The 18,300-nt window shown below is 42.0% G+C and overlaps 2 protein-coding genes across 4 annotated transcripts; one reads left to right on the forward strand and one right to left on the reverse strand.

The window, feature by feature from the left end:
- Nucleotides 1-432: 432 nt before the first annotated feature.
- Nucleotides 433-13,708, reverse strand: man2b2 (mannosidase, alpha, class 2B, member 2). 2 transcript variants are annotated; one of them, XM_042069890.1, is made up of 19 exons: nucleotides 13,490-13,708; nucleotides 13,166-13,312; nucleotides 12,254-12,359; nucleotides 11,872-12,044; nucleotides 7,087-7,202; nucleotides 5,304-5,481; nucleotides 4,766-4,964; nucleotides 4,484-4,674; nucleotides 4,228-4,393; nucleotides 3,935-4,071; nucleotides 3,523-3,794; nucleotides 3,073-3,264; nucleotides 2,597-2,840; nucleotides 2,326-2,436; nucleotides 1,616-1,808; nucleotides 1,317-1,463; nucleotides 1,099-1,208; nucleotides 879-999; nucleotides 433-678 (listed from the first exon to the last, which is right to left on the reverse strand). In XM_042069890.1, the coding sequence occupies exons 1-19, from the start codon at nucleotides 13,625-13,627 to the stop codon at nucleotides 587-589; spliced, it is 3,033 nt and encodes a 1,010-aa protein (XP_041925824.1). In that variant the 5' UTR covers nucleotides 13,628-13,708; the 3' UTR covers nucleotides 433-586. The 2 variants fall into 2 exon arrangements, with proteins under 2 accessions (XP_041925824.1, XP_041925825.1); XM_042069891.1 differs by lacking the exon at nucleotides 13,490-13,708 and having other exon boundaries at nucleotides 13,137-13,204.
- A 687-nt stretch (nucleotides 13,709-14,395) lies between these two features.
- Nucleotides 14,396-18,006, forward strand: smim20 (small integral membrane protein 20). Of its 2 annotated transcripts, XR_006024868.1 has the most exons (4): nucleotides 14,396-14,594; nucleotides 14,887-14,943; nucleotides 15,256-15,402; nucleotides 17,976-18,006. XR_006024868.1 is itself a non-coding variant. In XM_042069907.1 (3 exons), the coding sequence occupies exons 1-3, from the start codon at nucleotides 14,486-14,488 to the stop codon at nucleotides 15,291-15,293; spliced, it is 204 nt and encodes a 67-aa protein (XP_041925841.1). In that variant the 5' UTR covers nucleotides 14,396-14,485; the 3' UTR covers nucleotides 15,294-15,704. The 2 variants fall into 2 exon arrangements, 1 of the variants encoding a protein (XP_041925841.1); XM_042069907.1 differs by lacking the exon at nucleotides 17,976-18,006 and having other exon boundaries at nucleotides 15,256-15,704.
- The last annotated feature ends 294 nt before the right edge of the window (nucleotides 18,007-18,300 follow it).

Here is an 18,300-nt window from a genome sequence, read left to right on the forward strand (position 1 = left end):
TTGTGTCACCTCTGGAAATGAAGCTGATGAAAGACACAAAAATAGCTATTGCTTAATATGCTAAATCAAATCAAACCAAAAGTGTAGCAAACACATTTTCTTGTAAACTAAGGTTTTAAATGCAGTTGTTTACTTAATTCCAAATAAAATAAACATCCATATCTGTTTAACCCTGTCGCCATCAGTGCAGCCATTGGTTGTGTCGAATACACTGCTGTAGCTGTCATCATATAAAGCCCACCCCATGCCAGATAAGTGATTATGATGAAATCCTGGGTTTTTGGTGATTCAGAAATAGGCGCCAATGGGATCCTTTCCAGACAGACCTGCAGGCTCATCTGGGCTCACCCAGGCTAGACTTCCACTATACTGTAACCTTTAATCTTACACAACAAACGAAGACATCTTTTTACAGCTGCACTTAAGGATTTATTGTAACAACAGATTTTATTATTATCATTAAATGACAGAAAACTGACAAGATCTGACTATCTCAAGTGTTAATCAGGAAAGAGTGAATTTTAAATTCCACATTTAAAGTGCAATTTATGTGCAACAACAATGACAGTAAAAAAACAAAAACAGTCTATTTAAAGTGCACAAAGAAGGTCCTGATCTCCTTGGGTGATATGGTTACACTGAAGTCCTCTGTCACCCCATCAAATATTTGTACTCCATCTGCAAACGTTAATAAAAATATTAATACAACAAAGACATTGAAATGGCGACAGTTCTATTCTCACCACAACAAGTAATAACAGCATGAACCACACAGATATTCACCATGTGCGTTCTATCACAGACTTCACTGTTGAGCTAACTGGTCATCCTGATTTTTATTTAAGGCCTAGAAGAACATGTAATTGAAAGAGTCTTACCATTTTTATCCATTTCTCCAAAAGTCTCCCACTTCCACCTTTGAAGGTCTGAGATATCCCAGGTTCCTGTGAGAGAGCGTTCACTTACCTCCGTCACCTCACCAATGCCCTGCAACACTCCCTGTTGAGATGGAAAAAAAATGTATATGGGAGGCTACACTCTTTTTGGTATCAAAAGTCTCACAGTGTATCTGTAATTATACTGCATATACACACACACCTTAAGGTTTATGGTGGTGGGCTTGGAGAGCTCTGGGTCCTCGCCAGTTTCATACAGGTGCATGATCCTCAGCAATATCCTGTTGTAATCAGCACCTGGCTTCTGTTTACCTGCATACATGTACAATGTATAGATGATGTGTTTACCCTATATCAACAGATATTTGCAATATAAGCACAAATGAGGGCTATTTGCTTGCGTGTTAAACTCATGCTGACCTGGATCCAGGTTTTCCTGGTTCAGAGTGTGGTTGGGGCTGTAAGCCCAGCCAGGGACACTGAGGCTCTGCATGTGAAGGTTACTGGGCAGCACCACAGGGCAGACAGGCAGACTGGTCCATGACTCCTGTTGCTTCCATGGCATCTCTGAAAACACATGGAAGACAGATAACTATGAACAATACATATATACATAACAGGGACCATAACATTCAGCTACCCAGGCAAACAGTTATCTATCTGTGTTTGTGTGTGTGTGTGTGTGTGTGTGTGTGTGTGAGAGAGAGCTGAGTGCTTACGTGGTCTATCTATGGGCATAACCACAGGCCTGTGCTGAAGCTGTAGCACCTCACGGTGGTAGAGAGATGTTGTTGCAGCTGCAGACCCCAACATTAGCCACAGAACTGGCTGCACCACGGAGGAGTCGTTGAGGGTCAGGTTGTACCCACGATTCCAGTCCTGGTTGTTCCACAGACGCCTGTGAAGCATCACCTAAAAAACACACACACATGATAAGATATCAGAAGAACAAGAGAATGGGATTTCAGTGGTTGCATTTGGGGGGCAAGCATAAAGGTGTCTGTGTGTGAGTCTGTGAGTAAATTAATGAAACACCAATGCACCAATACTAGAAACGTATTGTGATACCCTGAAACTAAAAATGTTACGATACCAGTATATAAAGAGAGAGAGATTTTTTTATAATTTATTATATTATATATTAAGTTTGTCAAGGCCTATTCTATTAGTGATGTTTCAGGTTTTTGCTGTGGTACCATTTCAGTATTGGTATCAAGAAGATACTCAGGCATGGTATGGTATTGGTATTGAAGTAATACTTTTGGTATCATGACAACAAATGAAAATGAGTGTATATTTACCTCTATATAAAGTATAACAGACAGAAAGTGTTTATGTGGGTGGATGTTTGTATGTTATTGCCCGTTTCTGAGCCTCTGTTTGTGTGTGTGTGTGTGTGTATGTGTATGTGTATGTGTGTGTGTGTGACCTCCAGCTGGCCATTGTTTTGACTGGACACTCCGTGGGCTCGTTCACTGAGGACGACCAGTCTGCTGGACTCATCCTCAATGTAGGCTGCTCGCACCATCGGATAGTAGTTCTACAAGGACAAAGCACACAATTCTCACCACCAGATTAGTATTCCCTGCTTTCAGCATCAGAGGCTAGTGTATTCCCATAACCACACTCTGGGGACTGGCTCTCTAAAGGCACATTTATCTGGGCATGAAAGCTATGTGGGTATTTCTTGTCCAACTCACCCTGGGGATAGAGTTGTTGGCAAAGGCCTTATATGTCCTCTTCATCATCTGATAGCCATTATTGTCTGTGAAGATGGTCCTGTTATTTTTCAGGCTGGTTCTGGTCATCAGGACAGTCTCACGGTTGACCACAAGGGGGCCCACTGAGTACCTCTGCTCCAACCTGGGGCAATGGCGCTGGTCCCTCAGGCCAGTAGGCACTCTTGTGACCACAGAGTAAGTATAGTCTTTGTCTTCTTCCTCCCTGTGAAGAGAATGTTTATAATCAAATTAATTTAAAAAGCCTACCGTTTCCAGAGGTTACTTTTGTTTGCTTTATCTGGGTTCCTAATCCTACTGTTACTGCATGTCTTTCAGCACACAGTGAAGTTAATCCAGTATGACTTTCAGCAGAATTTGACATTAACCATCATAATTTGATCACTTAGGAAAAAAGGAAGATTTTACTTTGGATTGGACATATAAGCTTGATTAACCTATAAAAGTACTGTCGGATCTCTGAGATGATCTTGCCAGGAATGATCTCCATGGAGACTGCTTTGTAGGCAGGCACAGCAGAGGTGTTGGTGCTGAAGATATAGTTGTCTGAAATTGGGCCTTTGTACACGTCTCCATTGGACTCATACTCCCAGAAGTCCTGGGTCACTCTCACATTCCTATGCTTGTGCCTAATGGAGTTATAAAGCACCGCAAAGGCATCTGTTTATCCAGCACACTCATTACTAACCATCAGACATTAATATCCATTGTGTAGGAGCCTCACTCCAATGAATAGATCATACCAAGCCACGCTATGGTTGCTAAACCAAGGCAATACAAAGTTAGATTAATGTCATTAAAGACTTCACAATTAAAGTGAAAAGTGAATTCACAATTCACCTTGAAATCATTTGGAACACAAATGTAACACTCCAATCCATCCCTACCTGTCCACGATGCTGTGTAGCAGGTTCGTCTCCTGGTCAAACAATAGTTTGTAACAGTCGCTGAAGATCGGTAAGAGTTTCCGGCCCGTCCTTCTCCACTGGTTGACGTTCTGTCTGTCAAATTTCACCGTTCTCACCTTGTAAGTCCTGCCACACCTGGTGGACCCCACGCACGCGGAGAACTTGACGAGATATTTCCGGAACTGGAGCCCTCCCAGCTCAGCCACAATGAAAAGGTCGTATTCCGAGGTAGAATTAGCTTTTTTTTGGATCTGAGGATGAATAAATAAATATACCATGAGGTTTAAGACCAGACTACTTCATTTCAACCATACAGGATTATATATGTATATAATATATAATATACTGTATAATGTGCAGTATATATCAGTGTGTGTGTGTGTGTGCGCACCTGTGCCAGTACAGGCTTTCCAGACTCATCGAAAACCAGTGCCATGGGGAATGTTACTGTGAGGTTGATGTAAGTGGTGACGTTCCAGGCCAGAGGATTGTACACGATGATGTGCTGCTCCAAGTCATTTGAGAGATCTTAAAAAGGGAAACATAGACAGAATTAACAACAATGATCAAAATCATACACACAATTATCAACATTTCATATCCAAACATAAAATGGCAAAGACAAAATGCCATTCATACATATGAGGGGAGCAATTGAGAAATTGTAGAACTCCTGGCTGTTACCTGGCTGGAGTTTATGCAGGTCCTGAGAAGTACCAATGGACTGAGGTAAAATAAAAATTGCTGCTAGTAGTTCCTCAACTCCCATCATGCCTTGGGTGAGATGCTCCATATACATGTCAGCAACCTTTGGTGATTCTGTCCCTGTGATGCCATCATGGTGCTGAACCTGAAACAGCAAAGCCAACTTCAGCAAGATCCCGGTTTTGAGAAAGCGTAACTGACACTGGAAAAATAAAACTCATTTTAAATCAGGCACCTCCGAGACAGCCCATCTGAGGGCCCTTAGCTTTTCTAGGGCCCAGTCAGTTGCCACTGGTCCATCTGGGTAAGTGATGCGATACCGAACAAAGAGAGTTTCTGCAGCGTGAAGCTGGGAGCTGGCTTTCCTTGCCAGGCCCTTCAGAAGGTTCCTGGAGGCATAGAAACCTGACCATGCCTGGTAAGGTTCTATAATAGAAATATACATTCACACAGTGAAAGATAGAAGAAACAATGGTTAATAAATGATTCATATACATGGATCTCAGAGCCCTCTAACCAGTAGAGTACGGTAGGAAATCCTGATTTCCTCTCACTTCCCAGGTGAGGTTGGACTGGTGGACAGCTTGGAAGTACTCGCTTAGGGTGGCATACTGAACTGTTACTCCAAACTTATCGCTGTGCTGGTTAATGTAATCCATCAAAACATCCATGTTGGAGAATTGAACCGATGAATTGTAGAACTGCTTATCACAGCCCTGTGAAAAGGAGTATTTTAGTTTTAGAGATAACTGAAGCCAGATGTAGAGCTGCCATAACATCAATAGTGCTAATATTTCAAGGGCTTGAAGACAATATGGATTGCAATTGAATTTTCATGACACACATTTGCAGACCATGAAAGTTTATAACATAGATTAGTTCATCACAACTGATGAATTCTACAGTTAGATTTACTGTATATTTAAATATCAAATTTAGAATATATAGTAATTAAATTAGATTCAAATACTAATTGCATTAACTGATGTGGGAGAAGCATCACAGAAGTCTTATATAGATGAAGATATAATATGGATCTTGGACATTAAACAGACCCAAGGCCAAAGCACATGGTTGGTCCTGAACCACTGGGCTCTCTGTTTGATGTTGTCCACCATGGTCTGGGCATAAGGTTCCAACGTGCTGGGTGAGACGGGCAAGCTCATGTTGGGGTAGACACCATCTTTAGGGGGATCAGGGAACAACGCCACGCCATTCCAGTAAAATCCTGACCTATTAAGACATGCTACGTTACTCATAGTGAAATGCATGATTACCTGCACAAACACGGAGCCTTAAATTACTTTGATTATACCTCTGAAAACAATTACCAAACAACACTCCAATTGTCGTCTTTAGCCGCACATACATTTTCATACAACATTAGGCAAATTGGCTATTGCATATCTTATTTACTGTGTTTATAATCTTTAAGGGCCGGTTTCTCAGACATGGATTAAGCTTGGTTCCGTACTAAAACAGAACTTGAATGAAGATCTCCACTGAAAAAAGCTTGGGACAGTTTCCCGTACATGGATTAAGTATACTCCCAATCCAATTTAAATACCTCTTTTCCAAATGTAGATCTTCATTAAAGCTCTCTTTTAGTTCAGTTTTTAGTTTAGTTCTGCAGAGTTCGCAGGTGCTAGCTAGCGCAAGTCATCAGTATTAGGGGTTTGCACGGACATCACGTTCTGGCCGGTAACCATGGTAACCCAGCACGCGCGGCCATATTGGCGATACTCCGTGAATGAAGTACAATGGAGTATTATGCACTTTGGATATCTTACGTGATTGTAGCCGTGTCTAAACAACAGAAAAGCTCATCAAAATGCGTCTAAGATGCAAAGGCATATAGGGCAGGACTTGGACCACAAGAAAATGCGCGATATTTCGAGAAATGGCGGTTTATTGGCAGCGCAGATCCATATGAGTTGGGTGAGGGAGACGAAGTACCAAGTTCAACCACAAGTGCCCCCTAGCTTCCTCTGATAACTTCTGACATTATTCTCCTTTCTCCCTGGTTTTTTAATAACTTTTGGAAGTCGATACCTACACCAGATGTTTTTCTCAGTCGGACCTATTGGTACAACCTAAAACACGGCAATAATTAACCATTTTCCTTGACGATGTTTGAGATTTACTTCAGTGCCTAATGCTTTCTAATGAGGCGAGTATCTCCAATATGGCGACATCCAGATCTGATGACACGCCGTGCAAACCCCTAATATGTGTTAGCCTGCCACTTACATCAGTCTTACCCACTCCACAGTACACCCGAGGCAAATAAATTATCGCCAGACTATCGATGTAAATGTCTGTGTTGATAGTTTTATTTCTAACATTATTCTATCCTTGCATTTCAATGATCGCATTACATTTTGAGAGACTAGTTTCTTAGCAGCGGCGGAATTATACTTGCTCCGGTTAGTAGTACTGCGCCGAAAAGTTAATAGAGAAGCGCAGTCCAATGGGGATACCCAGAGCCGTATATAGAGATAGTAGTTGTATTTCTTACACTATTCTATCAACACAGACATTTACATCGATTGTCTGGAATTTGCCTCGGGTGTACTTTGGAGTGGGTAAGACTGTTTTTAGTGGCAGGCTAACACATACCGATGACTTGTGCTAGCCTAGCACCTGCAAACTCTGCAATTAGAAGGACTGAATGAAACGTGTTGAAAACGGTCTCCACTGATAAATATCACACTTGCTAACTTGGAAATGAGGTCCTATGTACAAAATCCTGCACCACCCCTTTAATCCTTATACAAGAAACCAGCCTTAAAGGTTACTGTACTTGTTAGGTGTTGGTAAGAAAGACAGTGTAATTACATGTTGGAAAAGGGTAGATGTGATGGGGTGCAGTAGCTGAACTGGTCCATGGTGTGGGTGAAGATCTCTTGCTTCTCACCTAAGGAAGGGGAGCCTCTCCACACAAACTGCAGCCTCTGTGGGAACACATTATTAAAAATGGTGCATTCCTGACATGGTGCACAAGTTCTAGGGTTGCCACCTGTCCAGGATTTTCCTGATTGTCCAGGATTTTCATGGTCTGTCCAGGAAAATAAAAATAAAAATCCTGGACACTGAATGTCCCGGATTTTTGTACATGATGCGCAAAATGTGTATTTCAGTTTAATTGAAGCGTGCCTAGTGCCTACGTCCATAAACGTATGCACAGCCTTATTGGCTCTACAAAAATGACGTAGCATAACATGGGTGGTGGTGGTGGGGGCACGCACCGTGGAGGTTCATTAGAAATGGTAAGGTGGAGACGGAGAGTGTGTGGGACAAGGAGAGACAGAGAAAAGAAAATGTTATTCCACATAAGCAAAAAAGCAGAACCTAATTGTATTCCCCCTTTTTTCTCAATACTGCCCCCAGGTGTCCACAACTAAAAACTGTTGAAAATATAACAAAATAATAAAGGTCTGCTATTAAATAAAGCAATTAACTAAACAAATAACTAGAAATTGTCATTCTTACTAATTTTAGCTATACAATTGTCGCTTAGAATGACAGTTTTTATCTTGGGTTAGATGTGCGAAAGGCGCCGTTGCTTACAAACAAAAAGGTCGATTGGATGGTCAAAATGTCCAGGATTTTTGTCAGACACAGGTGGCAACCCTATGCACAACTGACAGACTGAGAAAGTAATTTGTCCCCAGGGCCATTGAACTGTTCAATGCCTCACTTAAGGGAAGAGGAGAGATAGACTTCTCTGCATAGTCTGTCTGCCTCTTCACCCCCTCCATGTTTGGATACTGTCTGTCCACTAGCCACTTTTACCACTGTCTTTATGCCTCACTGTTTGCGTGCTATATTAGCACATATGCATAACCCCACCCTCCATGCCACAGCCACACTTATACATTTTCTTTAAATAGTTAAATATATAGATATATAGACTTTACTTTATTTCTGCATTGTTGCACTGTTGGACTTACTCATTTGCACTATCACCATGACCACTATCACCATTGCACTACCACCATGACACTCATTCACACAGAGCACCTTAAGGCTCTGGTATGGTCCTGCGTCACATTTGCGCGTGTCCAAGACGTGCGTCATTTTCGACGCTTACACGAAGCATACTCCAGTTTTTGATCTCTTGAATGCGCGTTAGCCGATCAAGATTAGCGCATGCGCACTACGAATGAACTGTGATAATCTGCCCCGCCAACGGGGGGCGGTACGTTGAGCCTGAAAGTAGGACACTCCCACCAAAGAAGAAGTTAAAAGCAGGAAGACAGTTCACATTTTAGCAGGTGTGCAGTGGTACTGTCAACATGTCGACCTATGAAGAAGAAGAAGAGGAGCTGTGTTGCATGTTGCTGTTGTTGGAAGAAGAGCAACGCATGAAGAAGAGAAGAAGGTGGGATGTGCGACCACTGAACGAAGGAAGAGCCAGGGAAGGAATGTTCAACACTTATGTGCAAAAGATGTGGCTGTTAGATGAGGAGAAGCACCACGAATACTTTCGCATGTCTGCTGAAAAGTTTGATGAGCTGGTTCGTCGCATCTCTCCATTTATCATCCACCAGAACACTCACAGCACACCTGTTGGTATAGCTGAGAGACTTGCAGTCACTTTGCGCTACCTGAGTACGGGAACGTCCCAGAAAGCAGTTGCAGCTGACTACATGCTGGGGACACGTACAGTGGCGAAGCTGATTCCCGAGGTGTGTCAGGCCTTATGGAAAGGTCTCCAGCCGGAGTTCGTGCCATTTCCATCTGAAGCACAATGGGCTAACATCGCGGAGGATTTCTGGCAAATTTGGAACTTCCCTCTGTGTGTAGGTGCCATCGATGGCAAACATGTCCAGATTAAAGCCCCACCAAACGCCGGCAGTGATTATTTTAATTACAAGGGGACACATTCAATTGTTCTGATGGCTACATGCGATGCTCATTATCGCTTTACAATGGTGGATGTTGGTGCATATGGTCGGGAAAGCGATGGTGGTGTCTTCAAAGAAAGTGAGTATGGAGCAAGGATCCTCGAGGGCACTTTGGGTCTACCACCTCCAGCCAAACTGCCTGGCACAGACACTCCAAGCCCCTACATGTTTGTGGCGGATGCTGCTTTTCCGCTGCATCTGAATTTGATGCGACCATACTCTGGTAAGTGCATTACAACTGCTTCATGATTTATATATTCAACTGGATGCTGAAAAGTCTATGGGTTTTTAACACTAATGTTTTTTATGTTATGTAGGTCATAACCTTCGAGCAGATCAGAGTGTGTACAACTATCGCCACTCACGGGCTCGCCGGATCATTGAAAACGCATTTGGAATCATGGCCTCACGATGGAGGATACTGGGCAAGCCCATTGACTGCAGTGTAAACAATGCCACTCACATTGTTAAGGCATGTGTTGCTTTACACAATTTCCTTACACGTACGGATGCTGCAAACGGTCGTCGGTACAACCCACCCAACTACGCTGACACTGAGCGACCTGATGGACAGGTGCAGCCGGGAGAGTGGCGACAAGTTGTTACTGGTGACAACGGCCTCCTAGAGGCACGGCGACTCGGTACAGTGAGGGCAGCTCGAGCAGCAATGTTGGTGCGAGACAATGTTAAGACATTTTTCCAAACACAGCAAGGTGCAGTGCCATGGCAAGATAAAGTTGTGCGCAGAGGTCTCCTCAATTGATTGTAGCCTATATTGCCTTCACACCTGCCACACCAAAAAGTAGGCCTATGGAGCAAAAACCTGTAAATATGACGTGTCAATAAAAGTATAGAAGCAACTCTTTGTCTTCAGAACATGTTCATTATATGTCATATTATGATAACACATTATGTCCGGGCCAGGCAAGAATGCACCTTGATCAACAAAGTGTAAATAGGGACTTTCGATGTTTTAGTTCAGCGTTGTTCAGGAATAGGTGATAATGACTGCACCTGCAACCGGAGGTAGTCTGAGCTACATTCCCTTTATTATTATGATAACGCATTATGTCCGGGCCAGGCAAGAATGCACCTCGATCAACAAAGTGTTAATGGGGACTTTCAATGTTTTAGTTCAGCGTTGTTCAGGAATAGGTGATAATGACTGTCCCTGCCTCAGTCATTGCAAGCGCCTCTGATTGATTAATCACCACTATGTGGATACTGTTTTTAGAATTGATTTAGATTAAGTGTTAGTTAGTATAATTTGTATTTTAGTATATTTAGCATATTCTTTATCTTCTACTGTCCTTATTGCTTAGTTGTTGTTTTTTTCATATTATATACTTTAATTAATCTTTCTGCTGTTAAAGAATGTGTTTGTGTTGTCTGTATGCTGCTGAGACCTTGAATTTCACCTGGGGATCAATAAAGTATCTATCTATCTATCTATCTATCTATCTATCTATCTTCCAGTTAACTTTCACTTTGAATATACATGCCAATAGCAGTCAAAAAGTCACTTTTAGAAGGGAACTTTTATTCTGAATACATCTTCCCTTGAAAGAGCACATTTTACCAATCAGTTAAAGAAAGTAAAGGGATTATTGCAAGTAACAAGATTATCAGTGAGTGTTTTGAGTGGAGTGCAATGGATTCAAAACTATTTTTAATCAGTACACCTGAGAAATAGTATGGCTGCTTACACAAGGGACCACATTGTGTCAGTGCAATGCCAAGTTGCACCATATTTCTTTCACAATGAGAAGAGGGATTTTGACTTCTAGAACCTTGGGCTTACTAAAAGACCCTATTTATATTTGTTTTCTGCTCATCTGATCAAAAATGGTCAGTTCTAGATACAAGGGTAAACACCAAGACGCATTATGATCTGATCACTCCATCCACTTGCCGGGGTGGTTAGAAACACATGTGACCACATATCCTTGGTAGGGGAAACTAATGTCTTCTGATATATCCCCTACAATGGCACCTCTAATCAATGTGAAGGCAGTAAGTAAGGCATAATGAAATGTCTGCCGGTCAGTATCGGAAAATAAGTCTCAACAGTGTGAACAGGACCCGGATGCAAAGCAGAGAACTACTTACAAAATAATATTACAGACATGAGTCAGAAGCACAAAACTTGTTGCCATTGGCAGCAGTCGTTAATTTTTGCAGCTCAAATAAAATAAATTTCACGTCCATTCATGTCAATGGAATTTTCAGCAGCATTCCGAAGAGCTGTATAATAATGGAATCTGTAGGTGCCTGCATACTGCCCCAACAAACGCCCACAAGTATCAACAGATGGGCTGGTGTGCACTCAGTTTTATGTTGTTTTGTTGGATAGAATTGTTTGAGTATCACTCTTCTTAAGTCAGTCTTATCAATTACTGTCTAGCCAGTGTGGAACTGGAAGTTGTTTTTCTGAACATTCTAAAAACTGCAACCAACAACTGCAACCAACAACTGCCAACTATAGTATGTAAGGGCTTGTTTGGGCTTTGTTTGGGCAGTGTGCAGATGACTATTTGACTACCTAGCTGTAGACTTTGGATATACTAAATGATCTCAGCTGACCACTTCAGACAAAATTACCCAAAACACATTCTAAAAACTAATGTAAACAGGCCCATTTAGCACTAATTTCCCTCTAACAATTACAACCTCAGTGATCCCTTCCCAGTCACAGGCTTTATAACAATGATACCTTATTCTTCTGCATGTCATTTTTGAGGTCATAGTCAATGCGTGATATGAGGTGAGCGTGGAATCCTGCTAGGGCGAAAAGGACCGGCGTGGTGGCAGAAGCTCCAAATGGATCAACATGCCACGAGAAGCGTGGCCGAACTCCAAAGGTCTCATACAGGAAGCCATGGCCCTCTGAAGGGAAGAAGCAAGTGTTTATAGATGCAGAACTGGATCACTAGTATTTGCATGAATTGATCTGCAAGTCAGATTTATGGAGTTACCAAAAGGCCATGAGTATCAGTGACATATATGTTAATGAATGTACTGTTATGTTTCACTGCGAGAGAAACTTCTGATGACTAATAATTTACCATTTTTGCTCAGGAACGATATCACTTTACCTGTCAGCTGAAGGATGGCATCATCTAGGTCCGTGACAGCCTCATCATGCATCACCTGACCGCCAATAATGAACTCCAGACGACCATCTTGTAAAAGCTGTCTAACCTAAGAGGAATTAGTATAGATGTTGTTAACAGGGGTATGCTTAGGCTGCCACTAAACTAGGGCAGCCTGAAAACAGACCACATACAATATTTCAGAGAATGTGGTGAAGGGACTATGAGGGCAATTAATCAAATAATTCAATTCATGGTCAGTTATGACTTCCAAAGATTATGAAGGGAAAAAAACACAATCTAAATAAAAGATGATTTAGATCCATCACCTCTTGCAACATTGCACTCGTTGTCTTGACTTAAATCCTTTGCTTTACAGCAATAACTGTTGGAGGTTGTTGTAGGCAAATTGTTTGTATATACAAATTGTATATAACACATTCTACTGCTCTTCATACTATTCATCCTGCACATACACTTATTCTTATTACTCTAATAATGTTATTGTTTCTGCACTGCATACTGTTACCACACTGCACATAGCTGTACATACTGTGCATAGCTGTCTATATGGTTCATACTGAATATCCATTCTGTTCTTCTTATAATATATTCTGTTACTACACTGCAACTATATTATTTCTACTACTGTTATAATATTACTGCTACTACACTGCACATATTTATATTTCATTTATATTACTGTAAATCACCTACACTGCACTATCCTGTCTATGCACCACCTGTCTATACTTTGTAGCCTACATCATATTGCACTTTTCTGCACTTTTGGTTAGACGCAAACTGCATGTCGTTGTCTTTGTAAGCTTTAGGCACTTCTGTAGAACAGAATATTCATCATTTGTATTACAGAGGCGTCACATACATCAATGGAGACACAGGTTTGCTTCATACTTGCTGCTTATGTTTTTCACTGGCCACTGTGTCCCACCAAATGCGGAAGAACTCCTGCTCCACAGCTATGAACTTTCGATGCTTCACGCGTGACAGCTCCTCTACCATGGTAGTATAGACATTTGCCGCGTAAGCATGCATACTCTCCTACATTAAAAGGAAGCTTGTTAACGGAAAGACGCTTTATGTTGTTATTATTTCAGATAAGTTCACAATCATGCTAACAAGGCACTGGGCAACAGCAGCGGGCGGCCGGTGATGATGATATTATGTCTATGTCTGTTATCTGTTAACCAGCCAAATAAATTAGTTCGTTTCGTTTACCTGAACAGTGTACACCCAACCGACATCCATATGACTGTGTGGAATGACAAAGGTCTGAATTGGACTCGCCACATTTTCGGCTACTGTTAGTGTAAAGTAAAGCAGGCCTATAAAAGTAAATCTAAAATGAAGCCGCATTTTCCCCTCCAGCAAGCAAGCAAGACATAAAACTTTTGTTTACAGCGATGTGACTGTCACGTTGTTTTCTCACACCCCTCAACTACAGTGCGAGAGAGAGTCCAAACTTAGCCTACGCAAAATGAGGGCCTTTCGCCTTTTTAGTATTCGCCATTTACCATTCAACAAAATAGTTTAACCTCATAATCCCCTTAATGGATCTAAAATAAGTTTTATTTGGCCTACATCACATTACAGCTGGGGGGGGGGGGGGGGGGGGGAGTTCATGGGTCTTTATAATCGGAGCCGTATACGTGATTATTTTGATTATCATTATTTCATATGATTGTTTTCTGGTAAGGTAGGCCTATAGCAGAAAGCAGACAGGCATTGAAACTATAATCTTTATTCCTTTATGTAGCCTATGCATTTTGCATAGGGTCAACTTGCTTGCGTAGAAGATCCAAATCTTCAGTGTGTGAAAAGATGGAAGGAGTTTAACCGCCTGTTGTAGCCTACCCCCACCCACATGTATTCATTTTTTTTTTTCATTTGTTTCATTTCTTATTAACTTCATGGTGAGTACACATGTGTTTGTGCTTTGTTAAATATTCACACTCTGATAAATAGTTTGACATCCTTTGAAATGGTAGTTACAAGAGGGAATAGGCCTGATAGATATTGTAGCTTTCTACAATGGTAAATGTTTTTGTGTTACAACTGATCAGAATCATATCTGATATCATCTCGTATTTAGGGAGTTTTCTCCAGTGACTCGCTCTCTTTGCGTTCAGCAAACACGCCCCCGTCTTTACCCCGGAAGTAAATGGACACCGATTCACTGCCCTCCAGGAGATGAATACATAACCTCGTCAGATCATGTCAAGTAACAGAAGAATAGTGCTAGTATTTGGAGGTTTTGTAGCAGCCGTTGCAGCCACATTCTATCCCATATTTTTCTATCCAATGTCGCATACAGATGAATACAGTAAGTGAACTAATTTCACAAATACAGAAAAAGTAGTTATGTCTGCTGTTACTGAAGCTATCATCATGCTAACCAGGTCCTCAGAGATGACCTAAGACAACAACTAACTTTAATGGCAGCAGATGCGTTACACTTGATTTCATAGTTGTGGTGATTACCTGGTTTCAGTTACTTATCATGACGTTTCCCCTGTATGAATGAATGCCCTCACGTCTCTGTTAGGTGGCTGGCTAGCTAGCTAACTAACAATGGTCTGTAACGATAAGAATAAATCATCTCTGAAATTCTGCAGGACAAGTTCAAACAGCCAACCGAGCGGGCATCAATCAAGCGGACGTACAACCTGTGGGTACGTATAAGGTGTATGCTGAGCAAATGTGTGTGGATGTCAGATAAATTCTGTTTTGTTGGCCAAATGGTTATGTGGACCAACCTTTTGTTGATGTCAATGTAGCTGGCAGTGGCGACTGGCGACTGTGGTCACTTCTACCAAAGATCGTCTAGTTATTTCTGTTGTAGACAATGTAGGCTATTAGTAGGCCTCAAATGTATTGCCTGTTTAATTATGTTAAGTGTGAGCTTTTTAGTTGCATCACGTTAAATCTGACTGTTTTTTGTCTAAATTTTACAAGGTTGATGAAGTTGACTTTTATTCCCTTAGGAGTGAAAATTTGGTCAGATCCATTCAAGTCCAAGTAATGGATCATTGTCCAAGATCGATCAGAGTGAATATTCTGATGAAGGCAAGACTGAGGAAGCCTGTGCTGGAGCAGTGATTGCAGATTGCTTAATGAACATCGGTTTGACAGTGGTGTGTGTGTGTGTGAGAGAGAGAGCTAGAGTGTACGTGTGTGTGTCTGCTTGTAATGCACTTATTGTTTGGAGGTGATGGTTTGGGTTGCATTCTTTGAAGAACACTTTATCCTATGAATAAAGTCTATTGGATGTTACGCTGGAATAGGATTTTAAGCTATGGAATCTATACCACTTGATTCATGAAAACCAGGAGGCTCTTTGGTCTGGCTATACTACATTTGACATCCATCATGCTCCTATTTAAATGTGTAATTCCTAATAAAGTGTAGCTTTGGATGTTGTGCAGAGCATAAACATTTGAGCTCTTTGTGAGTTTCTATGACTACTAACTTCTTAAAACAGTCATAACACTTCTGAATCTGAAGTCGTATTTGATCAGCCACTTTGGGAAGTCCCTAACCAATAACACAAGGAACACAGGACAGCAATAGCACATAGGAACTCATCAAAGATGAACATGATATAATATAACATTACACCCTACAATATACAATAGTAGCCTATAACATTAGTCATATCTTTTGTGTATCAGTTGAATTAATCCTGCCTTAATCTACGATTATGTGAACGTTTCAGATTATATGTGAAAGGTAGCGGGCTAGGTTGAGTAAACAGGGAACAGAGATGGAGCAAGTGTTTATTACTACATATGTTGACACCCCTCTTCACTGAAAAGGAACATGTATAGTAGGAAACACAAAAGTTAGTTACAACCTTGTAAGTTCTCCTGTTTTTAGTAGACCTCTATATGCTGTGTACATACACCCTGGTGGCAACATGTTCTTTATACTGCCTTATACTGCTTATTGGGTGGGATGGGATTGTCTAAATAAAGCAATACATTTGAAAGCATTGTAAAGTTCCATAATGACAAATGGAGTAGAAAGAACAATGTGCACACTATAGCATGTATGTATCATCAGTATCAATCAGTATAGTTGCAGGAACATCTAATTAAGCATTGAATGGAAAATGACAGGTCATGATGAAATGGCTGTCCAAGCCCTAGTGCGAGGAGGGCATGTAGTCATGGTGACCGCTGGCTCTTGTTTGCTGTGGAAGGTGGCAAGGTCGGCCCACTGACACCTATTTATTTATACCCCTTAATTAGCAGTTCACTGCACAGATGTGACTCCTTTGTGATGGAGTGATGGATGTATGGAATGGCTTGGGACAGGTCATTGTTCTATAGTTATTTAACATGCAGGATCTGAAGATCACAGTAATTTTGTCCATATGGTTTTATTTAAATAGAATGTGTGTTGAATAGCTGAATATATATGGGGAGTGCTTACCGTAAATCCTTATTTATTAAAATTCCACAAGGTGGCGCTGCATACCCAGTCTTGACCATCATACTCGCTACCACCTAAGTCCAAATTTGTCTCCTTTCAGTTAAGATATCTACCTACTGCATTTCTGACTTTGTTCTATTTTTAGTATGTTCGTTTTAGTATGTTCATGGTGGTGATAAGGCACCGAACAGGTGGAATAAATGCAAGAGTTGTATGTGGAGGGGAAAGGCCCCAACCCTGTTGAACTGAATCTGGAAACCTGAGATGCACTGCTCTCCTGAAAGTGCTGCGCAAAGCCAGTTCTGTCTCCATGACGACTAGAGTGAAGGGCCGCACCTGTGCACCTGCAGAACTCTGAGGTCCCACCCTTCACCCCTTTGGAATTCCCAAAGTCTCGTCTGCAATGCATGTGTCCCAAAGGTAACTCTCAAGCAATTGTGAGGTGGAATGTTAATGGTTATACAAAGCAGCCTAGCATAAGAACAATTATAATGTATAAGTGTTCTAAAGTCAGTGTTTAAGTAGACCATATAGCCCAGGCAATTGATGGAGCAGTCACTTAATGCCACAGTGAAGACACAGTGTCACAAAAACAAAACTGCTGCTTGTGCTTTGCGAAGTGACAGCTACAGGAAAGTCAGACTGACCCTTTCAGAGAAGTCAAGAGGACTTCTAGCGCAGGGCCTGGTCTGCAAAACCCATCTCACAGGCAGAGAGGGAGAGAGACGAGTAAGAGAGGAGAGTCGAGGGGAATCAGGGGTCCTTTTTCTGCCTTGCGAGAGCTGCCACATATCCAAGAACTGACATAATATCTCAGCCCACACCGCAAAGAGCACATCGCAAACTCTCAGTGGAGTCTGCCTCGGGCCTAGCTGCCAAAGCCAATAACATTCACCTCCCTCTGCCTCCCTCCCCGTCCACCATAACCCCCTCCACACACACACACACACACTCACCCTGTCCCTGCTCTCCCCAATCAACAAACCCCATTGTTTATGGGATGTTGTTATTGTTGGTCAGTGTTCAAAAACAAAGACAACTCCAGAGGGCCCCGTCGCTGTGGCTAGCGCGCGTCCAAAGCAAAGAATGATGGAGAAAGGGAAAACAGCATGAAAAAAAGGATGAGGGGAGGTGGGGAGGAACGCGACTGAGGAAAAGCAAAAATTCCTCTCATACCTCGTTGGTGTTTTCCAGAGTCCTCCATTCCTCCAGCAGCAGAGCCCTTGGACGTGAGTGAGGTAAGCGATGGACAACCGATGGAGAGAGAGAGAGAGTGTGTGTGTGTGTGTGTGTGTGTGTGTGTGTGTGTTGGGGGGGGGGGGGGGGGGGCAAGCGACATTCCTGGGAGGATGAGTCACTGGGGAGCTCTGCTCGTTCTGCTGGCAGTCCCAGCTGGACCAGGGTCAGCTGCTCCCCTATCCTGTTTCTCCCTCAACCATTACCAGCAGAACATGAAAGCTGACCTGAGATCAGTGCTTCAAACCCCCATGTATTGTACGAACAATCCACAGTGGACACCCTTCTTTAGTTTGGATTCAGTTCCTCAGAGCAGCTGTGGTTGACCACAGGAGGGCTACCATCTTGTGTCCTTGAGA

The sequence above is a fragment of the Alosa sapidissima genome, chromosome 18 (genome assembly GCF_018492685.1).
Source record: "Alosa sapidissima isolate fAloSap1 chromosome 18, fAloSap1.pri, whole genome shotgun sequence".
Lineage (NCBI taxonomy): Eukaryota > Metazoa > Chordata > Actinopteri > Clupeiformes > Clupeidae > Alosa > Alosa sapidissima.